The following is a 24,103-nucleotide window of genomic DNA, read 5'->3' on the forward strand; positions in this document are numbered from 1 at the left end:
CCTTGCTCCCTTGGGTTGTTTCTGGTCCTTCGCATCTCTACCCTTTCTTGGGTGCTAAAGGTACAGCTTTCTATTTCCTTTCAACAAGGATATCTTCAATAGCTTACCCAAGGAACTTGTCTCCTACAAAGAGGGAGAGGGTTAGGATGGATTTTCATGCTGAATCAACTAGCCAATTCTGGGAGCATTTGGATATGATGGCTGAAGCCATGGCAGGGAAGACTACATGTTGCCTGCCAGCATCCCTTCATCAGCACCACTGCTGTCCCCTAGTCATCAGTTTCCCCCTCCCATGGCTTGTGGCTCACGACTCCCCACTTTCTTAGCACCCTTCCCTTGTGCTATTGCTGGACCCCCAAAATCATTCTGCAAAGCAGCTGCCTCCACATCCTGCAACCCTAAGTGCCTGTCATCCAAGTCTTTTCCACTGAGCAACTGCCACCCTCCAGAGAAGTCCAGGCTAGCAACTGCCATGAAGTTAGCAGCTTTTCTCCTGTGGAAGCTCTCCCTGAGGTGTTTCTTTATCAGGATGTATATCTTATAGGAGCTGGCATATCCAGGATGTCCTGGCAAATACAGCTAGAGCAGATGCCGCATGGGTTTTGCACAAGTCAGACTCATTCTTTCAGTCCCCTGAATTCCCAAGTGAGTCCTTTCCATCCTTTGGGACTGCTGCTGTGGAGATTCAGGCAGTCACAGGGGTGTTTCAACAGTCACTAGGGCACATCTGGACAAACAGTAGAATGTTTTGGCTGTTGCTTAGAAGGATTTGCAAGAAAGAGAAATGCCCCTCTCCCTATTTGTGATTCAAACAATTCTAGTAATGGGATGCCTTCCCAGAAATGCTTTCCCTTGGAACACTTCTTTTGCCCCCTCTGGGTTTTGTTTATTCTGTCCCCAACCTGGGGCTCCTGAACTATGTTCCATGATATGGGCTGCTTTAGTCAGTTGCTGGCGCCAAATGAGAGCCACTCTTTTGCACGCGTCTAGGACTTCCTGGTGGTGACAGCACACACAACTCCTGCCCTATCCAGATTTGTTGCCCTGTGAGCGCCAAGAGCCTTTGGCTGCAGTGCAGCCTACGGTACCTGCCTGGGATTTGGATTTGACCTGTTCTCCTGCTGCTTGAGTATGGACCACTTCTTCAGGTGGTCCTGGGAGAAAAAATGAGCCCTCATGTTGCGGGAGGAGTGGATTACTTCACAACCTCTTCTGTTCCAAAGCACACTGCCACTGTGCTGACTGAAGTGGGCCTGGTCCTCCCCGGAGAATTCCACCCAGCTCCTAGATCAAAGGGCACCTCTTGTTTATTTTTTGCTGCCTCCAACAGTACGAGTTGGTCTAGGGGAGGCAGGGAGGTTTCAATACGAGTGGGGGAAAATAAGGGTCAAGCGGTTCTGCAGCAGGCACATAATACCTCAGACCCTGATCTCTTGTTCAAGGCAGAATGAGAACTGGGAGAGAATTTTTGTCACTGGAAGAGACAGGGAATTTAGAAGTTAGCCCTGTCTCTAATGTCCATTGGGAGGAATCACCCTCTCCAAGTTGTCCTCTTACGGAGGAAATCATGTATGATGCTTAGGTCCTCCCAAAAAGCAAACCCAAGCTGGGCTGAGATCTTTGAAAACATCCCTTTGCAAGATGAATCTGGTGAACAGGAGACGTCCATCTAGCCCACTTCTGTCTGACTGACAGTGACTTTCCAGGGCCTAGTTATTGAACTGGAAACAATATGCTTCCTACCAAGGGCTACTACTGCTTGCCTGAGCACTGGCCTTTCCCCCCATTACTTTGTTTTCAGCCAAGGGGGGAGATGTGGAATGGATGGTGGCAGTTGCTCAGTGGGAAAAGAGACTTGGATGATGGGTGTTTAGGCCTGTAGAATGGGGGGGCAGGTGCTTTGAGGAATGACTTTGGGGGTCCAGCAATTGCACAAGGGAAGGGGGTGAAGAAAGTGGAGAGTTGTGAGCTGTGGGTGGGGCCACAAGTCATGGGAAGGGAGAGCTGACGATTAGAGGACAGCAGTGGTGCTAATGAAGGGAACATGTGGGGGTCTGAATCATGGAGAAATGTTCAGAAGCGAATTACTGAGTCTGTCCCACTCTTAAAATAAACTCAGGGTGCAAAATTACCAGTGCAGCCCTAGCTACTGGGTGGGGAACTTGGTTCTCACCAGCCTGATTGAGTTTGATGTCTATGCATTTCAGCATCTCCATTTACCTGCACTTGTAGATCCAATTCCTGCTGTAAGTACAGATCGTGGGGTAATCTTTACCGCGTATTTCAGAAATTGAGATTTCCCTGTTCCAGGATCTCCAACCAATAAAAGATGCGATTCACCTTGTAGGGAAACAAAAATGTACAGACATTTTCTAAAAACTACATTTTAGACCTAAGTCACTACAGTACAGTAGCAGGACCAAGGAATAATAAAACTGAATGGGTTGATTGCAATGAGTCTACTCCAAGTATGACTACAACTGGATCCAACCCCAGAAATCTGACATGGTGCCCATCTACTGGTGTAACTAATGCATAGTCCAACTTGTGTAAGCCCACTACTTTGCAATATTTAGATTTTGCTGAGTAAGGATCGTGTGTTGTCAGTTTCAGTGGCAAGTCCCTTGAGACTTCTTGCTAAAAGAATTATAATTTTTGTGCTGATAGCCATTACGTGTGTTTTTAGCTTAGCCATAACATGTGAAAGGGAAAACATGGACCTCTGTTAAAACTATTTCAATTTTTCCATCCTTTTGATATTATGCAAGAAGAACATGTATTAACCTGTGTTTTCTAAATAGAGAAGTAGTTATCTGATAAAAATGGCCATTACTCAAGGATATTCATCCACAGTATAGAATGGATAGCCTTTATTTCAGAAAATCTTACCTTAATAGACCTCTATAGGAATGACATCAATGCTTTAAAGGTGGTATTTAAATTTAGCTCTGGTGACCCTAAGATATACATGAACATATACAAAGCCCTTTTAGGAGTATGTCCACCTACTCCGGCAGTGACATATAACACCTCGCACACAGCACTTTTTGCCCTCCAACAGCACAAAGAAAAGCAATTTGCTAAAAGCTTACAATACCAGGTCTAAGTAAAATGTGCAGATAAGTTGTAATGAAAAGCCCAGCATTAAGTCAGATTCTTTGAAATTATAGGCTATTAAAACAGACTAATAGTTTTCCCTCCAAGCTCTGGTTGAACCTGTTTTAATATGTTACAAATTTGCTGTTAAAATTAATATTAGTAAAGGTTTAAAGAATTCATCAAAAAGGTATGTTTCTAAACCTCTACATTAAAATTTATGACAAATGTTTAAGTGGTAAATTTAAATCTAAAACCGCTTTTATGACCTTTGGCATTGTGTCTGGAGATGCAGATAAAACTGCCTCACCCCCTCACACTGTTTTGACCCAATGGCTCCTTGCCCATCTCCATTGCTTCAGTTTTCTTATCCATTGCCTTCTCTCCCTTTTTTCTGTTGCCAGTGGTGGATATGGTGACAAGGCCCATTTTTCCTTTGTTTCTTGAACAGTAGAAGCTTATGTACTGAAGTTGCACCAGAAAGGGAAAGTTTGCTTTCTAGAAGTTTCTAGTTCTAAACTTTGTATTATAAACAAAAATTTGTATTATAAACTAAACTGAATTTCTATTATACATGTCTAGTATAAATTTCTGTTATAAACAAAACTAAAAATGACAGGATATACCTTTGTGTTACGTTAAAAATGTAGTATTATCAGAGGATGGAGAAATGATGATTTGTTTATGGATAACTATCAAATAGATATTGATTTGAAGTGGAAAATAAATCTCCCTCTTTGGATGGTTGGCAAGTTATAGTATGGGATGCAGTATATCTGAGCAAATTAACAAAAAGATGAAGAGAGCAGTCCTGTGGCCCCTAAACAGTGTCTGGGCACCATAAGGTGCTGCGAATTTCCTCCTCCATGCTTGTAGACAGAGCTATGAGCACAGAGTAGGAGATTTGATTGTGGATCTTCCCTCCCAGCCACTGCAGAAAGCTTCCTTTATGAGGTCACGTGCAACCTCATAAGCGAAGTCAGAGAGGGAGAAAAGGGGGTGTACTGGTGGGCGGGGAGGGCCCAGGATACACAGTATCCTGTGTCCTCTCCAGTCCCTTCCCTGCCCACCGAAAAGTCAGCTAGACAGGCTGAGAGGCTTGTCTCGCAGCTTTTTGCAATTTAAATGGAGGAATGGAGGTGAAATTGCCACTGTTGTCCTCTTGCTTTACCTGGCTCTTGCTGGCAGGACATAGGATAGGCAAAAGAGTCTGAATTCAGAGTCCTCTGCCTATTGAGACTGCAACCCATGGGATTGTGCCCTAGGAGAATTTGGAAAGCAGCAAACTTCGTTTATTGAGAAATAGAGTTGATTTATTAAGCACTGGAACAACAGAGTCCAAGATGCAGCACAATCTTATGTTTTATTGGGTACATTATGAGAAAATATTATTTATTATTTAAAAGCATATGCATTTTCTTTTCATTATAATAAAGTACGTTTTAGCTCTAAAATGGTAAAGAATAGGTCATGTTTTGTCTTGATTTTGTTTGTAGCTGTTTTGATTTATCCTTTCCTTGTATTGTAAAAACACACATTTTTTTTCGAGGATATAACTTGTATCTTTACATGAAGGCCTTGAACAGGGTTACTTTATCGAGTATTAAGGAAGAAAAAAGTAATCTTGTGGTAGCTTTTATCTTGAAAATGCTACTGCAATTCAGGCCAGTGTCTTATGAGAGTAGTGATGAAGAACAGAGTTTTATATACTAACCTCTAACGCGAGTGCCTGCGGCATCTGTTCTCTGCACACCCCCTGCAAGCACCATGGCTACAGCCAGCTTCACAAGATACAACCCAAAAATCTGAGGGCACAAGCTTGCTAAAATTTCATTCCTCCCTGGAAAGGAGAGAGAAATTAGTTCACTTGATAAACAAGCTAGAACTGACAAGACACTCAATTTCCAAGAAAGCTTCTTCTTATTTACTAAGCATCTGTTATCCTTGGTTTGAAGTGAAAGATGATTACAGGTGGGTTTGAAAAAATCAGGTGTGACTTGTTCTTTTTAATCTCTGTTTTATGTGGAATGGTCTTACCTGATTTAAAAGGAAAAAGGCCAGATTCAGCACTTTTCATTGGGCAATGCAATAGATATCCAAGGACACAGAGTGTTTTGTAAATCAGATGTATAGTTTTATTTATTGAATTATCCGCTGCAGATATTTGTACTACAATTCCCATCATCCTGACGACTGGTCATGCTGGCTGATGGGAGTTGTAGCGCAAAACATCTTGAAGTGCTACACATTGGGGAAGGCTGAATTATTGATATTAGTTCCAATGGATGGAGTTATGGCTATGGGAGCTCTGTGGCAGGTGAAGACTTCTCCCCTAGCCAATTAAGTGGAAGAAGGATTATGCAAATTAAGTCTCTGCACTGAAATTAATGGGCACTTCTTCATGGGCATATCTGTGCTGTGTGCATTTCTGAATGCATATGCCATTCTGGATTGGAGAAACAATATGTAAGATTTATCACATACATAGAAGCCAACTTTTTGGCTTCTGTCTCTTGGTTACACAAACATGACCAAGAAATAAACAAAGCTATGTGGCTATGTGGTTCCCAGGTCTGCTTCTCTCTTGCAGACTCTAGGATATCTCTTCCCCATCCATTAACTTGAATGGACATAGTGCTGCTCCATCAGTTAAAATAAAATTAACAATGAAATTAAACTAGACACCATGTACTGCGCATTAAGCACAAAACTAGCTTGCCTCATTTTTTTTCTGATAAAAATGAAATGCTTGTCACTCTCTTCCGTGTTTTCTTTGAAGTCCCTTTCTCTCTCTCTGTCCCCTTCTGCATAATCCCTTCATGCTGATTTTACTGGCAGAGAGATATGACAGAATGAATGCTGCCTTCTGATGTACTGATTCTTGCAGTGTACCAGAGACCAAATTTTCGATGGTACATTCTGTCACTTTTAGCATACTAAACTCAACTGCCAGTAATGGAAAAAAGAAAACACCTTTTATCCCTAAAAGAAGCCAGTTCTACCCTAGAGCATGAATATACAAAGACAGAGCAATGACACATTCAGGGTGTTGTCACTGCAGAAAATTATTACAAAGCAGCATTAGGATGGGCTAACTTTTCCTAATTAAAAGAAGAAGAAACACTGATGGACTTACGGGACACAGTGCTTGTGCAGGGAGAAGTCCACACTGGGCTCTATGGTAACTCAATTTACCCTACTCCCACGCACCCCACAAGCACACAAGGATATGATGGGGAATGTGTGTCTCTCCTGGATCTCCATCCAGTCCTCACTAGCTGCATAGTACCCATGACCTGTATTCACTTTATTTACAGGAGAACATTTAAATCAGGGGCAGGAAACCTGTGGCCTTCCAGATGTTGTTGGACTCCCATCATCCCTAACTATTCACCACAGTGAAAACCAAAACATTAAAAAAAAAAAAAGGTTCACAACATGGAAAGCACAAGACAGGGATGGAAGACATGTGATGTTGCTCTTCAATAATAAGCTTTTTTTTTCTTTTCTTTTTTAAACTGAAGGTGTCTGTGTCATTTGCATGGCCCCATTCAGCACAGAACTTGCAACAAATTTGCTGTGAATTCACTATCTGGAGCAAAGCATTGCATTTCTCCAGTTACATGTTCTGGTGCTTTCAATGCTCAAGAAACAATTCTGGCCGCACGACCAAAGTGCTACTATGAAGAAAGACTTGCTGGCAGCATGCAGGAAATAGGAATCAAATGTGCATTTATTGAGCAAACAACTGAAAGGCCCTAGGAGAACAGACATTTACGAGGCTCCTTAATGATCTGCCTTACTTGGTATTACCAAAGAGGTATAGAGTTGAACCCCCTTCCCCCTACAAAACCAGGCACCTCAGAAATCCAACCTAACAGAGGAGGAAATACAATTCAAAGTGCTGTGCTGGGGTTGGGGGGAACAATATTGGTGTATTAGCATTTTCTTCTTTCACCAACAGCTGTATACACAAATCTATTTTATCCCTTTTGCAGACCTGCTAAGGGATCACTCCTATGTTTTTCCCAAAAGTCTTCAAACTCCTTGCGGACCTCCTCGTCAATTATAACTCCGGCCATCTGCTCGTTGTTTACGTGAATGTAATTGGCCTTCAAGACAATCTCTACATCACAGCGTGAATCTTGGTGAAAGGGTTTCCACCTCTGCATGACTACTCCATAAACTGTTAGGTCATCACCTGAGGATAAAAACAGGAATAATTGCAATAATATTGTGCACATGTGATAGTCTGAACGTATGAAGCCCCCTTAGGCCGAGTCAGACGATTGCTCAGTTTAGCCCAGCACTGTCCACATTAACTGGCTGCGGCTTTCCAAGGTAGGGGTAACTGGAAATGCCAGGGCTCAAATTTGGGATCTTTTCCATGCTTAGCATGTGCTTTGCCACAGAACATTGACCCCTCCCCTAGTTAACTCTGGTTCATGCCTGTAGGCATCTATTTAACACAGAAATAAATCAGATGCTCTCTGAAGGAAGATAAGATCAAGGGCATTATGTTCAAAAGACAAGCACAAAAACAGACAATTCCTCCTTAAAAGAAGATGTTAATGCAAAATTAACATAAAAATCACTGATTAACCAAATTACAAGCAAGGAACAATAAAGATACGGAGTGGAAGCACTAGGATTTTAAAACACTGCGTGTGTGCATATATATATAGAGGGAGGGAGGGAGGCTGCAGGAGGGGCAGAGAAGGAAAACAGGGCCACTATCTGCCTTTGCAAGAAGCTACTTCATTGGAGAAGACGCGGCTCCTTGGGAGGAAAGCTATGGCACACCTAGACAGCACAGTAAGAAGCAGAGACATCACCTTGCCGACAAGGTCTGTCTAATCAACAAGCTGCTTTGGGTGCCTTTCCAGCTGAAGTTGTTGTTCAGTCGTGTCCGACTCTTCGTGACCCCATGGATCATATTTTTTAAAATCAGAGATCCACAGCAGCCTTTTTTTGTAAAGGGCTAGTGCATAGTGAGGCTCAAACCAGAAATTCCCAAACAGAAAAAGGTTGGTTTAGGGGCAGGAGTGGGCAACTTGTGGTGGTACAGATGTTTTGGCCTACGACTCCCATCACCCCTCTCTACTGACTATGCTGGCTAGGGTTGATGGGAGTTGTAGTTCAGCAACATCTGGAGTGCCACAAATTGGTTTAGGGGCAGCCCATGATTAATTGACAGTCTATTTTTAATCAAGCCACAGAACTTTAATCAGTTAACTGGGTTTTCTTAATCATTTTAATGTTGTAGCCCTGTTAAGAGATACACACACATTTCTGCCTCTTTGAAATTCACTGACACAAAGTAGCTGGGATATATGCCACCAGCAGTAGAAGCTTCGCTTGTGTAGAGATTGGGAAATCAAAGATTTCCATGGATGTTGATGTGACACAGGTAGTAAGCCTAAAGTAAGCTCACAAAAGCTGGTTCAAGGAATCTATTTAGGGCTATTTTTTAAAAAAATCTTTGCATTAAAAAGGAATTTTTGTGTTTTATCTGATAGTGAAGCACAGAGAAGATGAACAAACAACCAGAGAGGTAATGTTTCACTAGACTGAACACATGGACCCAAATCCTGGGGACATGTTTTAGCATGGACTAGGGTGAACTGCAGTGCTCAAAAAGATATATTGACATAGTCTTCTGGGGCTTGGAAAGTTTAAACGGCAGAAGTTATATGACTTGATGTTTTGACATAAGGTGATGACATTTTCCTGTTGCATGACCACAATGATTTTAACACCAACAAAGCAATATGGCACATACGTTTATACTATCTGACAAGATCTCAACAGTAACAACTTTACTAAAAACACTAGTCTGTTTTCTCCTTCTTCAAATATGGTCTGCTCTAAAAAGCATATATTTCCTAAAGGAAATCTGACAGAGCTCACCAGATTTGCAACTGTCAACTAAGTCATCTTCAAGGACAACCATCATTGAACGAGGAATACTTCCAACAGATAGCCTTTGAACCTAGACAACAACAAGAAGTGTCTTTATTTTATTTCAAGATAAACATCGCTCAAAAGTCTACTCTAGAGCCTTGCAAATTACTCTGCAGAAGGTACCAGATGGTCTGCTGTGACATATATCACCGTGGACAATTTCTATAAAACTTTCTTGCCTGGTCACCTAAAAACGATTCTTTACCCTACATGAAGGTGCCTGGGAAAGTGCTTATGTCTGCTTTCATCTGGTCTATATTACAATCAGATTTTAAGTACTACAGTGACACTTTCCCAAACCATGTGCAGCCTGACCCTATGCAAATTTACTCAGAAATAAGCCCAGCGGTGCTGAGTGGGGCTTCCTCCCTAATCAGTCTGCACAGCATTGCAACCTTAAGCAGACACAAATTGTTACAACATGGAGGTTCTTTTATATATCAGATCAATAAAAAAGACAAGGTGATGATGAGATACCAGCCGGCATGTTACATTTATTATTTGGTGGGGTGGGGGTGGAGGGGAGATGAGGAAGAAACTTAACTGCTACCCAATTGCCACTTTGCTCTTGTACATGAATTTCATGTGTTACAATATCAGCCTGGGAATTCCATGTTTTGTAATACAAATTACCAAATTACTAAAACTTTTCTTTTCCTGCCTTAAACCAAAAGCTCTATCTTTCTGTCATAGTATATCCATGATGCCCCCATGAAATTTAGTGGGAAGTTAGCCACCAACACAAGACTCGACTTGGGTCTCAAACATTTTCAGAGCTGATCATTTTAATTCACATCTCTCAGCATTTGTTGGAAAATATTTATAGAAAGAGCAGTTAAAGAGCAATATTGTGCCGTAATTGATGGTTTATTTAAAGCACCCCTAATGCGATTTTACAGTATACTCCAGGCACTGTTGCCGGCTTAAAAATTTCTTCATAAAAGGATGCAACAATGAGATTTTGATTTATTATAAATGTTGCAGTTTTAAAAAGAAAAGAAAAACTATCACATCAAAATGAAAACAATAGGGAAAATACATATTGGGTTGGATCCAGAATCTTTTTCCCCTCTATGGAAGGCTTCTGGTCCAGCAGAAGAACCTTCATCAATCCTCCATCCACCCGCAGTTCCCTATGCCTCCCCTCTCATTCTGCTTCGAGGGTTGGGGTTCCTCTAGAACCAGTGCAGGCTGGTGGCTCTGATGTCCGTGGGGTGGTGAATCCATTCTGGGTTTCGGTCAGAACTCTAAATGAGCTATCCAAAATGCTCCTTTAGGGTTCTGACTGAAACCTGGAATGGATTCACTGCTCCACTGACATTGGAGCCACCAGCCTCCACTGTCTAGAACAATGGGGGATCTGGTACTGGGGGTTGCAACGGGAGGAGGGGATTGGCAAAGACACCCCACCTTCTACCAGCAGGAGCATTCTGAGCGGAACTCTGCGCAGGTAACACTCCTGTCAACAGAAAAGAAGCTGGAGCCAGCCCACTGACAAATACGTTGGCAATTGTTGCATTGCTTTTGGCCTCCGGAGGGAATTCAATGCAGTCCTGTCATGGCACATCTCAAGTTTACTGTAAATGTAATAAGATATTCTGCAAGTAGAACATTAAAACTCTTTCTGCTCTTGCATCCCAGTTAGTATATTGGCTACCACAATCGTCAGAGCCTAGAATTTGTTTAGGCATTTTGCCGGCTTGTGTGAACCCTACTGTGAGATCCCAGTTCTGCAACTCTGAGATTAATTGTGGGATAGATGGGTAGTAATGAACCACACCATTAAACCAGGCTACATTTATATCTGTCAATTATACATGAAATAGATTCTACTACACAGAACCAATGTCAAAAAAGCGAAGAGATCCTTCACTGTAGCTAACATTTATCCATTAATTCCCTCAGCAAAATTAGGGCCCAGCAAATTCTTTGTATGAAATAAAATAGTTTTGAAACCTGCTCCTGTATCTTGATTTCTTGGTAGTCTCTGCAACTGTTTGGAGCATGGGATGTTCCAGAGAGGCAAGTGAATTTAGATGAGTTGCAACCTTCTTCACTAGGGCAGGCTGATGGACGGCAGAAAGCATAGTATTGTTCAAAGTCAGCCTTGACCACAAAAACATGCTTGCACTTGTTACACATGTAATCCCGTTCGAACTCCAGGACCTTTGTGAGGCTGGTACGAATAACGGTGCCAGTGACTGAAAGGAAGTGCCCAACATCTCTGGTCTTTGGGATGTGTTCTCTGGTTAGTTCTGGGCAAACAGGTAAACCTGGTAAATCAGCACACAGAAAACATTTATCACACCAATTATAAGAAAACGTAATCTTAATAATGTTGTTGATCCATTTCACCTGGTTTGAATTTTCAGTTTCTTAGCAGTACATGGTGGCAAAACATTCTCAAAACAGGTCTCAGGTATACACTTGCTGGCTATTTTATTAACTTGGACTGTGATCCAATACCAACAAACCTGGGAATAAGCCCCATTGAACTCAATGGGGCTTAGTTTTGAATAGACATGTATAGGATTACCCTGTTGATGCACTAACTACAGCTATGCATTCGTGGAAAAGAGACTAAAAATAGTAACTTTCAGAAAAACACTTTTCCACATACATTTGAACATGCAAGACCATAATTTATTTCACATAACTTTAGAATTCAATAATTTAGTAAAATTCAGTGCTAAAAGAAACTACCCTATTAGTACAATCCTATACACGTCTATTCAAAAGTAAGCACCATTGAGTTTAATGGGATTTACTTCTGCTGCAGTAAACTTTGCCCTTGGTATATTTATCAACTAACTGACCAGGTACTATTTCCTATGAATTACATCAGAAATGCATCCTGGAGTATTTTCCACCCGAATGTCTTCACACAGAACTTCAAAAACAAAGATTCACAGGGCATGGTGTGAGAAATATCTAACAATGTGTAATTGACTAAAATATGGGAAACATAAGTACATGTATATAATGAGGGTAATACACTCAAGACAGACAAGGAATACTCAGATAAAACACTTATGACAGACAAGAAATATCTTCTGGGAGGAGACCTTTAGTGGAGTGATTTATATAAAAGTAGAACATAAAACACACTGTATTTTTAAAAACAAAAATACCCTTCCATCAGTCTGGACATAAAAAAATTGCTGGCATTTTTTAAAGGATTATCCTATATTTATGTAACTTTATTTATGTATTGTATTCTCTACAAAAATTAAGCAGAGCTTTGTGTTTTCCTGCAATTTCGCCTGCAGCACCATCTTTCCTATTAATAGACCTAAACTCTATGACCTTCTTAAAGCAGTTTATGTACCTCAAGCCAGAGAAAGCTACAGCACTTCAATGAGCTACTGCACATCTTTTTGGCATGACTGTCAGACAAAGCATCAGATAAGTAGGCAATTGGGATCTAAAAGTAAAATATAAGTATTTGAAAAATCAGGGGCTGCCTTGTTTTGCTCTTTGTTTAACAACATGTAAGATGAGAGATATGGAGGCCAGCAAGGAAAGGAATACAGTCATCCAGGGGGAAAATAACAAGGCCATTGACCAGAGAATAAGCCTATTAAAATGGGAAAATAATCTACAATCAAAGACAGCAGTGCAAAAATGTATGTAAAATCTAGGAGTTGGTGAAATTTACTAGGAACCACCTCAGAGGGAGGAAAAGATGGAGACCCATGTTTCTGTGTTGCAGTCCTATGATCTTGCTCTCTTCAGCAACAGTCAGCACTCCCCACCTTTTTTTGCACACTATAATTCAAGGATGGAAAACCTATGTATGGTCCTCCAGATTTTGTTGGGACTCCAACTCTCATCAGCCCCAGCCAGCATGGCCAATGGTCAGGGCTGATAGTTGTACTCCAGTATCATTAATGATACAACCCAGAGAGGTACTCTACAATGCTATCCAAGATGTGTATGTCATCTCATGGAATTCATCTTACCTGATATTCTGGCATGAAGATTCTGCTTAATGATGAAGTCATGAACTTGAGAAACAGACTGGGAAAGTGTCATAGCTGCCCTGCGCAATGCATTATCAAAAATGGGGAGCACTTCATTGGGAAATGCATTAAAATATTCACCAATTTCCATGTTAGTTTCAAAAAGCGTCAGAGCATCAACAACAACTGGGTAATGAGCATCATCATCTTCTTCTCTTAAAATCTGCAAGAGATCATTTTTGTGGTGTTCCAAAATATATGACTCAAATACTTGTCCAATTAGAGTTATCTGTTCAGTATTTAGAAGCATAGTGAACCTATAATTAGAAAACAGACAAAATTACATCAGTGATAATTACCTTATCATTTCATTGCTGGTTGACAATATTTTTTCAATCCCCACCCTTCTGGATTTATTTCTATAATTAATTTTGAGCCCATCACTTGAGTTTCTATTATACTTCCTTTTTTGCATAGTTTCTTCTGTGAAATCTCTCTATGTCCAGTCCTGCACATTTGAGTGATAACATTTATATTAATGCATACAGTTAGTGGTGCATCACCATTATTTTCCCACCAATGTTTAGGTACATATAGACAAATCCAAAACCAAGCCAGGTGTTCAGCGGAGAGAGCAATCCTATGGCCCGCTAGACACTGTCTAGCGGGCCATAGGATTTGCTCATTTCCGGGAAACTACCTCAGAGCCCACACTCTGAGATCAGTTCCCGGAGAAATGACTTCCCCTCTTGTCTGTACTACCTCGGAGGCAGCGCAGAGAAGCCCCGTCCTCCGTGCTCACAAGAGAAGCATGGAGCAACTGAAAAGGGGCGGGCCTGGGGGCACGTTCCAGGGTGGGGAGAGTGGAGCTGTGCAAACGACACATCCAATGTGTCATACGCGCAGCTTCGTCTCCCGGTCGCCCCTCCCGCCACTAGACAGCTGAAAATAGCTGAATGATCCCCCCGTGCCTCTCCTGCCTTGCTTTGGATAGGCGGTCACCTCCAAGGTCGGAGGCGGCTGCCTATTTACTTAGGATTGCGCCCTAAATTGCTCCAGACCAAAGCAAAAGGACGAGAGGATAGAACAGCCTTCCTCAATCTGGTGACCTCCGGATGTTTTGTACTCCATCTCCCAGCAATTCTCACCATTGGGCATGCTGGCTGGAGCTGGTGGGAACTGAAATCCAAAACATCTGGAGGGCACTAGGTTGGGAAAGTCTGGGGTACAGGGTGCTCTGTTGTTTGAAAAGGAACAATGTTTGAAGGTGCATCTGAGTTTGCCACCTTTTGACAGTGCTGAAAATAGTTTCAGAACGTGTGGTGCAATGGGACTGAAACTTCACAGTCAAGTGTGTTTGTTGTTGTTGTTGAGTCATGTCTGACTCTTCGTGACCCCATGGAACATAGCATGCCAGGCCTTCCTGTCCTGCGCTCTCTCCCGGAGTGTGCTCAAGTTCATATTCATTGCATCGGTGATACTATCTAGCCATCTCATCCTCTGCCGTCCCCTTCTCCTTTTGCCTTCAATCTTGCCCAGCATCAGGGTCTTTTCCAGGGAGTTTTCTCTTCGCATTAGGTGGCCAAAATATTTGAGTTTCAGCTTCAGTATCTGTCCTTCCAATGAGCACTCAGGGTTGATTTCCTTTAGGATGGACTGATTTGACCTCCTTGCAGTCCAGGGGACACGTAAGAGTCTTCTCCAGCACCACAGTTCGAAAGCATCCATTCTTCGGTGCTCAGCCTTCCTTATAGTCCAGCTCTCACAGACATACGTTGCTACTGGGAAAACCATAGCTTTGATTAGACGGACCTTTGTTGGCAATGTGATGTCTCTGCTTCTTACTATGCTGTCTAGGTTTGCCAGAGCTTTCCTCCCAAGGAGCAAGCGTCTTTTGATTTCATGGCTACAGTCACTGTCTGCGGTGATCTTGGAGCCGAAGAAAATAAAATCTGTCACTGCTTCCATTTCTTCCCCTTCTATATGCCAGGATGTGATGGGGCCAGATGCCATGATCTTCGTTTTTTTAATGTTGAGTTTCAAACCAGCTTTGGCACTCTCCACTTTCACCCTCAACAAGAGGCTCTTTAGATCCTCTTTGCTTTCTGCCATTAGGGTGGTATCGTCTGCGTATCTGAGGTTGTTGATAATTCTCCCGGCAATCTTAATTCCGACCTGTGATTCATCCAACCCGGCGTTTCTCATGATGTACTCTGCATATAAATTAAATAAGCAGGGTGACAATATACAGCCTTGTTATACTCCTTTTCTTTGAACCAATCGGTTGTTCCATGTCCGGTTCTTACTGTTGCTTCTTGGCCCTAGTTTCTCAGGAGACAGGTAAGGTGGTCTGGTACTCCCATCTCTTTAAGAATTTGCCAGAGTTTGTTGTGATCTACACAATCAAAGGCTTTAGCGTAGTCAATGAAGCAGAAATAGACGTTTTTCTGGAATTCTCTTGCTTTCTCCATGATGCAGCGAATGTTGGCGATTTGATCTCTAGTTCCTCTGCCTCTTCGGAACCCAGCTTGTACTTCCGGTAGTTCTTGGTTCACATACTGCTGAAGACTAGCTTGTAGGATTTTGAGTATCACCTTGCTGGCATGTGAAATGAGCGCAATTGTGCAGTAGTTTGAACACTCTTTGGCGTTGCCCTTCTTTGGAACTGGAACGTAAACTGACCTTTTCCAGTCTTGTGGGCACTGTTGAGTGTTCCAAATGTGTTGGCATATTGAGTGCAGCACTTTAGCGGCATCATCTTTTAGGATTTTAAATAGCGCAGCTGGAAGACTGTCATCTCCGCTAGCTTTGTTGTTAGCAATGCTTCCTAAGGCCCACTTGACTTCACTCTCTAGGATGTCCGGCTCAAGTTCAGCGACCGCACTATCATGGCTATCAGGGACATTCAGATCTTTCCTGTATAGTTCTTCTGTGTATTCTTTCCACCTCTTCTTACTCTCATCTGCTTCTGTTGGGTCCCTGCCTTCTTTGTCCTTTATCATGCCCGTCTTTGCACAAAACGTTCCCTTGATATCTCCGATTTTCTTGAAGAGATCTCTCGTCTTTCCCATTCTATTGTTTTCCTCGATTTCTTTGCATTGTTCATTTAAGAAGGCCTTCTTGTCTCTCCTTGCTATTCTCTGGAACTCTGCATTCAGTTGGATATATCTTCCCCCTTCTCCCTTGCTTTTCGCTTCCCTTCTTTCCTCAGTGACTTGTAAAGCCTCATCAGACAGCCACTTGGCTTTCTTGCATTTCTTTTTCTTTGGGATGGATTGAGTTGCTGCCTCCTGAACAATGTTATGGACCTCTGTCCATAGTTCCTCAGGCACTCTGTAAGTGTGTTTGTACATCCAGTCAAAACATTTGTTGAAAACCTACCATGATAAAAAGTCTACAGAGATAGCTGAGGGTCAGGACAAATACGACAATAGGGTGGGCCAGGTGCAAATGACCTTGGGGCTCCTGCATCTTTAATGTCTGTGTAGAAGAGGGTATTTCAGCAGGTGTCACTTGCATGACAAGCTACACCTGCTGAAATTCCCTCTTCTCCACCTATTAAAAATGCAGGAGCCCCAACCTCTTCTGCATCTGGTCCACCCTACACAACAAACCAGAGAACTGACCTTCCCCCTCTTCTGCACTGCCTCGCAGGCACCACAGAACAGCCCTGTGCTCCGCACTTGCAAGAGGAGTGTGGAGTGGCCAAAACAGGGCATTCTGGGATGGGTGGAAATGCCTGTACAACACATCCTATGTGGCGGATGTCAGCCTCCTCCCTCTCTCTGCCTTCCCGTGGCTAGACAGCTGAAAGCAGCTGTCTAGCTGAAAATGCAGGGCAGGAGGAGCGTGGAGGGAACGATCCCCTCCATCCTTCTCCTGCCCTGCATTGGATAGGCAGTCGCCTCCAAGTTTGAGGCAGCCAACTATCTGCATAGGATTGCGCTGAGATAGAGAGAGTATGGGGGTGAGGGGACAGGGGGTACCCATCATGGCTTGCTCGTGAATTTTTAGAGCATATGGCTTGCCACTGCTGGAGAAAACTCTTGGATTAACTGCATATTTGGACTGACTTATTCATGTTTTAGTTTTTCTCTACCACCATTTGTTTCTTCTCCTCTTCCTTTTTCATGTTATTATTGGTTTGTAAACCCATAGTAAGGACCATTTATTTTGTCATTCTTATTTACTGTACTTGTCTCAGTGTTTAACCAATGATAAATATAATTACTTATCCAGCAAATCAGTTCTTGTGTTCTTATTACGCTACAGCAGCCTTTCCCAACCTGGTGTCCTCCAGATATTCTGGATTTCAATTCCCATCATCATACCCAATGGTGAGGAATGCTGAGAACTGTAGTCCAAAACATGTGGAAGGCACCAGGCTGGGAAAAGGAACAGTATGAGTTGGATCCAGATTATCATACTTACAGCAGTCCCACTGAAATAAATGAGACTTAAGTTGGTCATGATTAACTTTAAGTCCATTGCTCTAAATGGATCTACTCTAAATATGACTATGTCTGAGTCCAGCAGTGCTTATTTCAATCCATGCAAATTAAAACTGGTGCAGACTGAATTCTGAGAAGGGTCTATTAAAATTTGATAGCATGATAAATTGTTTAAAAACAGCCTATCTTCTCCAAAATATTTCAACTAGAGATCTATTCTTGGAATATGTCAGCTGTTCTGAAAACATTAATACAAAAGGACAGGGCATATATTGGTCAAGTAAATAAATGAATTAAAAGAGTTCAGTTTAAAACTAGCCTGATCACAAACATGTCTTCCAATACCTTTAACAATGCACCACCTGCAATATTGTTCAGTTATCAATTTGACCAATGTTCACTGGTTAATTTTCAGAGCAGTACAGGAGCTCACCTGAAGACCTGACAGCTTCCCCACAGACACTTCAGGTGTGTCGGGACTGAACTACGGAATGGCCAGCTGCTAAGGAAGGCAATAGGCTCCTATACCTATAATAATTGTGGAAAAGAGGTAATTTTACTCTACCTCTAAGCATTGCTTAGAGGTAGAGAGATGGAATAAAGCCGTATGGCCCAAGTTCTCTCTTCTCTACAACTAATAAAGATGCAGAAACTCTGTCCGCCTTAATATTTACTGGATTACTCTTATTTCTGCACTGCACCTCCCAAAGTAGACTTTTCTTTTTAATAGAAACTAACACACCGTGACTCCAGTGCTGAGGAAATGGCACTCTCTACACGTTCAGAGGTGCTCTTCGCACACTGCAGGGTTGGGTTCAAGGGAAGCCCTGCTGAAAGGAGCAGGCACGTCGGGGGGGGCTGGGTAGGGCGAGCATAAGCGGCTAGAAGTTCCGAGCGGCGGCGTCTGACGTTGCGCATGACGGACTTCGTGCCGCTCCTAAAGCAACAGGGAGCCCCCGACATCTGGAGGACACCAGGTGTCTTATGGGATCTTCGAACCCTTGCATGAGTGGGCGGGGAGGTCCCGTGGTTGCCTCTGCTACAGCAAGCAACGGTGTCTCCTTGCCTCCAAAGTGGAGCACAGCCTTCCCCAACAGGGCGCCTTCCAGATGTGTTGGAACTACAACTCCCAGCACGCCCCAGCCAGGAGCACAAGCAGCCAACCAACTAACTCCCGGTCCCGCCCCCAGCGCTCATGGCGCCAAAAGCCCGGGGGTTTGATTGCTCGCCACAGCGCTCGCGCGCCATGGCTCCTTATACAACGAGCAGCCAGCGGGGGCCACGCAGTGGCAGGGCGGCTGCAGGCGGGCAGGCAGCTAGCGAGCGGCCAAGTAAGTGAGGCTGTAGCCCTCTAAGCGTCTATGCAAGGCAATCCCAGGGCCGGGCCGGGCCGGGCCGGGCGAGTAGTGCAGCAAAGCAAGGCGAAGGAGAGTTCTCTCGAGGGCAGTACCTTCTTTCCCACCCACGTCATACGACATACCGTCCGCAGGACGAAGTTAAGCGCTGGCGGGCGGCAAGCTTAAGCGGGAGGGACAAACCCGGGAGGCCGAGGAAGCAGCGCTGGTGGAGTCCTCCGGCTCTGCAGCTGCGGGGACGCCTCCGCTCCCGGCCTGGGCGTGCGGCGCGGCGCGGCGCGGCGCAGAGTCGGACCCGCCCCCACGGTCTTTGCCGCTGCCGGGGGGCGGGGGGAATTCTGCTGGCTTGCGGCGCCTCCCGCTCTCCGCCTTCTCTCCCGGTTGAGGCCGATGGGCTTTTACGCCGAAGGTTAGCCGTCAGCCTGTTGTGCTTTCTGGATGTTCGACGTTTGATGTTGTTTTAACTGTTGCAAAAACCGCTCTGCGTATTAGAACAGGGGTGGGCAACTTGTGGTCCTCCAGATGTTTTTTGGACTGCAACTCCCATTATCCCTCACCGTTGGCTATGCTTGCTAGAACGGATGGGAGCGGCAGCTCAACGTCTGGAGGGCCACAAGTTGCCCATGCCTGAATTAGGATGGGGGGTGTGTGTGTGTGTATAGACACACACACACACACACACGTACCTGTGTGTATCTCTCCTTTTTATCGGAAACAAACTGAATAAATCAATTACCAGTGGCAGGGAAAGTAGGTTGCTATACCCTGATGTAAGTTTTTTGTTTTGTTTCAAAGCGTGCTAGATCAGAGATAAGTTTATATTTTATTATTTGATGTAAGCGGTATTTGGGGATCCCTCTGGATTGAAATAAAATAAAGTCTGCATAGCACTGCATATACTTACCTGGGATGTAAGGCCCATTGAAGCTATTAGGACTTTCTTTATACTTCGGATTTCACTGTGAGAAAAGATACTGTATTGGACTGGACTTAAGTTTTCATGAAGTAGGAATAATCCTGCGTTACATCTGTCCTTTTTTAAAGAACCAATGGAGGGACCTCTTGTGAACGAAAGAATGGGGATGTATTGTGTGCTGGGTGGCCTACTAGACTTTGAACTGGTGGAGAAATTACTGCAGTGCAATCTGTCCAAAATGGGGGTAGCAAAGAGCCAGGGACCAGGCTGCAAGCCTTGTTTTCAGCCCCAGAAGGGCTTGGCCCCGAGATGCATTGGAGGGAGTGGAGTACTTGGAGAGTGTTCTTCTTTTCATCACTGGATAATCAGTCAGCTCTTAGGCATCTGTGGTTGGGGTGTTTCCATATGAGACTTTTATCATGCCATTGCCCTCCCTCATTTTACAGGGAGTGCAGATGACATCTTCCACTCACAACCCTCCCATGTTTTCCCACCATTTCTTCCATCTTTTCTCTTACTGCAGAAAATCCATTAAGGAAGAAAAGACAGAAGAGCTTCACAATACTATCTCATTAGTGGCATTAGGAGCCTTCCATCTGGAAGCAGTGTTCAAGGCACGCTGGGTTTTCAAGGGATGCTTGGTTTCCAGCAATTCTCTTGTTAGAAACAAATCACTGGCAGACATACCCTGCTTCACACAATCACAGAGGGGGAAATAAGACACAATGGCTTATTTTCCCACCACACGTGCTGGGGATATTTGCATAATTACCCTCTCCAGCACCGCTTGCTGTGTCATGTGAGCCTGGCAAAGGCGGTTTGTTGCTGTGGTTAACAAGCTACCCAGAACCTGTGGGCTGTTGTGGGGTTCTTGGGTAACTTGTTATACATGGTGGCCAGCCACCCTTGCTAGGTTCGCATGATGCAGCAAGCTGTGCTGGAGAGGGTAATTATGCAAATTCCCCAGTACACATGGCGGTGGAAATAAGCCACGGTGGCTTATTTCTTCCTCTTTGATCTTGCGAACAGGCATATTGTCATAGATTATGGGGCAACTTTAAAGATAGCAGCATTACAAATGGAGCCCCCCCCCCCCATCAATTCTGTGAATTAGGCAGGGCAATTGCAAAATAAAAGCCTCTACTGGAAACACCATGAGACTTCACACACAATTTTTGCTGAAGTTTGCCATGAAGTAAGATGAATGGGGTAGCAGTAAGGAAACAATGTGTGTGTTGCGTGGGGTGACTGCTGTACTTTGCTGCCGGGTCCTGAGACAGGGCAGTGCAAGTCATAAGACACTCCTTTTGTATGGCCTGCACCCACCACACTGAAGTTAGAAACTGGTATGCCTGTATGGCAACCCACTCCAGTATTCTTGCCAAGAAAACCCCATGGAACGTATCACAAGGCTAAAAGAGATGACGCCGGAAGATGAGCCCCTCAGGTCGGAAGGTGTCCAATATGCTACTGGGGAAGAGCAGAGGGTATTTCCAAGTAGCGCAAGAAAGAGTGAAGCGGCTGGGCCAAACCCGAAAGGACACTCAGCTGTGGATGTGTCTGGTGGTGAAAAGAAAATCCGATGCTGTAAAGAACAATATTGTTTAGGAACCTGGAATGTCAGATCAATGAATCAAGGTAAGCTGGAGGTGGTCAAACATGAGATGGCAAGATTGAACATCGACATCTTGGGAATCAGCGAACTAAAATGGACAGGCATGGGCGAATTTAATTCAGGTGACCATCATATCTACTATTGTGGGCAAGAATCCCTTAGAAGAAATGGAGTAGCACTCATAGTCAACAAAAGGGTGGGAAAAGCAGTACTGGGGTACAATCTTAAAAATGATAGAATGATCTCAGTACGAATGCAAGGCAAACCATTCAACATCACAGTAATTCAAGTCTATGCCCCAACCACTGATGCCGAAGAAGCTGAGGTTGATCGGTTCTATGAAGACCTACAACACCTTCTAGAACTAACACCAAAAAAAGATGTCCTCTTCATCATAGGGGATTGGAATGCTAAAGTAGGAAGTCAAGAAATCACCGGGATAACAGGCAGGCATGGCCTTGGTGTACAAAATGAAGCAGGACAAAAGCTAATAGAGTTTTGCCAAGAGAACACGCTGATCATAGCAAACACTCTTTTCCAACAGCACAAGAGGCGACTCTACACATGGACGTCACCAGATGGTCAATATCGAAATCAGATTGATTATGTCCTTTGCAACCAAAGATGGAGAAGCTCCATACAGTCAGTAAAAACAAGACCTGGAGCTGACTGTGGCTCAGATCATGAGCTGCTTGTTGCAAAATTTCGGCTGAAATTGAAGAACGTAGGGAAAACCACTAAACCATTCAGGTATGACCTAAATCATATCCCTGATGAATATCCAGTGGAGGTGAGGAATAGATTTCATGGATTAGACCTGATAGACAGAGTGCCTGAGGAACTATGGACGGAGGTCCGTAACATTGTTCAGGAGGCAGCAACTCAATCCATCCCAAAGAAAAAGAAATGCAAGAAAGCCAAGTGGCTGTCTGATGAGGCTTTACAAGTAGCTGAGGAAAGAAGGGAAGCGAAAAGCAAGGGAGAAAGGGGAAGATATACCCAACTGAATGCAGAGTTCCAGAGAATAGCAAGGAGAGACAAGAAGGCCTTCTTAAATGAACAATGCAAAGAAATCGAGGAAAACAACAGAATGGGAAAGACTAGAGATCTCTTCAAGAAAATTGGAGATCTCAAGGGAACGTTTTGTGCAAAGACGGGCATGATAAAGGACAAAGAAGGCAGGGACCTAACAGAAGCAGATGAGATTAAGAAGAGGTGGAAAGAATACACAGAAGAACTATACAGGAAAGATCTGAATGTCCCTGATAGCCATGATAGTGCGGTCACTGAACTGGAGCCGGACATCCTCGTGAGTGAAGTCAAGTGGGCCTTAGGAAGCATTACTAACAACAAAGCTAGCGGAGATGACAGTCTTCCAGCTGAGCTATTTAAGATCCTAAAAGATGATGCTGTTAAAGTGCTGCACTCAATATGCCAACAAATTTGGAACACTCAACAGTGGCCGCAAGACTGGAAAAGGTCAGTTTACATTCCAATTCCAAAGAAGGGCAACGCCAAAGAGTGTTCAAGCTACCGCACAATTGCGCTCATTTCACATGCCAGCAAGGTGATGCTCAAAATCCTACAAGCTAGGCTTCAGCAGTATGCGAACTGAGAACTACCGGAAGTACAAGCTGGGTTTAGAAGAGGCAGAGGAACTAGAGATCAAATCGCCAACATTCGCTGCATCATGGAGAAAGCAAGAGAATTCCAGAAAAACGTCTATTTCTGCTTCATTGACTACGCTAAAGCCTTTGATTGTGTGGATCACAACAAACTGTGGCAAGTTCTGAAAGTGATGGGAGTACCAGACCACCTTACCTGTCTCCTGAGAAACCTGTACGAGGGTCAAGAAGCAACAGTAAGAACCAGAGATGGAACAACCAATTGGTTCAAAATTGGGAAAGGAGTACGACAAGGCTGCATATTGTCACCCTGCTTATTTAACTTATATGCAGAGTACATCATGAGAAATGCCGGGTTGGATGAATCAGAGGTCGGAATTAAGATTGCTGGGAGAATTATCAACAACCTCCGATATGCAGACGATACCACCCTAATGGCAGAAAGCGAAGAGGATCTCAAGAGCCTCTTGGTGAGGGTGAAAGAGGAGAGTGCAAAAGCTGGTTTGAAACTCAACATTAAAAAAACGAAGATCATGGCATCTGGCCCCATCACTTCCTGGCATATAGAAGGGGAAGAAATGGAAGCAGTGACAGATTTTACTTTCTTGGGCTCCAAGATCACCGCAGACGGTGACTGTAGCCATGAAATTAAAAGACGCTTGCTCCTTGGGAGGAAAGCTATGGCCAACCTAGACAGCATAGTAAGAAGCAGAGACATCACCTTGCCGACAAAGGTCCGTCTAATCAAAGCTATGGTTTTCCCAGTAGTAATGTATGGCTGTGAGAGCTGGACTATAAGGAAGGCTGAGCGCCGAAGAATTGATGCTTTCGAACTGTGGTGCTGGAGAAGACTCTTACGAGTCCCCTGGACTGCAAGGAGGTCAAATCAGTCCATCCTAAAGGAAATCAACCCTGACTGCTCATTGGAAGGACAGACACTGAAGCTGAAGCTCAAATATTTTGGCCACCTAATGTGAAGAGAAAACTCTCTGGAAAAGACCCTGATGCTGGGAAAGACTGAAGGCAAAAGGAGAAGGGGACGGCAGAGGATGAGATGGCTAGATAGCATCATGGATGCAATGAATATGAACTTGAGCACGCTCCGGGAGAGAGCGCAGG

The 24,103-nt window shown here is 43.8% G+C and overlaps 1 protein-coding gene across 5 annotated transcripts in view; it reads right to left on the reverse strand.

The window, feature by feature from the left end:
* The window catches only part of MCM9 (minichromosome maintenance 9 homologous recombination repair factor), a 49,730-nt gene extending 30,611 nt beyond the window's left edge, over positions 1 to 19,119 (reverse strand). Inside the window, exons 1-8 of one of the 5 annotated variants that reach the window (XM_084827399.1) lie at positions 18,216 to 18,268; positions 17,907 to 18,001; positions 13,023 to 13,339; positions 11,017 to 11,333; positions 9,007 to 9,088; positions 7,097 to 7,297; positions 4,811 to 4,936; positions 2,221 to 2,340 (exon numbers count right to left, since the gene is read on the reverse strand). In XM_084827399.1, coding sequence (XP_084683525.1) covers positions 2,221 to 2,340; positions 4,811 to 4,936; positions 7,097 to 7,297; positions 9,007 to 9,088; positions 11,017 to 11,333; positions 13,023 to 13,332 — 1,156 coding nt within the window. In that variant the 5' untranslated portion in view covers positions 13,333 to 13,339; positions 17,907 to 18,001; positions 18,216 to 18,268. Of the gene's footprint in view, positions 1 to 2,220; positions 2,341 to 4,810; positions 4,937 to 7,096; positions 7,298 to 9,006; positions 9,089 to 11,016; positions 11,334 to 12,388; positions 12,876 to 13,022; positions 13,340 to 17,906; positions 18,002 to 18,215; positions 18,559 to 18,923 lie in introns of those variants that run through there. The other 4 variants (XM_084827397.1, XM_084827398.1, XM_084827396.1 and 1 more) reach the window with 4 other exon arrangements.
* Between the last annotated feature and the right edge of the window lie 4,984 nt (positions 19,120 to 24,103).

This window comes from Heloderma suspectum, chromosome 1 (genome assembly GCF_057233095.1).
Source record: "Heloderma suspectum isolate Gila_16-S chromosome 1, 16-S_ref, whole genome shotgun sequence".
NCBI lineage: Eukaryota > Metazoa > Chordata > Lepidosauria > Squamata > Helodermatidae > Heloderma > Heloderma suspectum.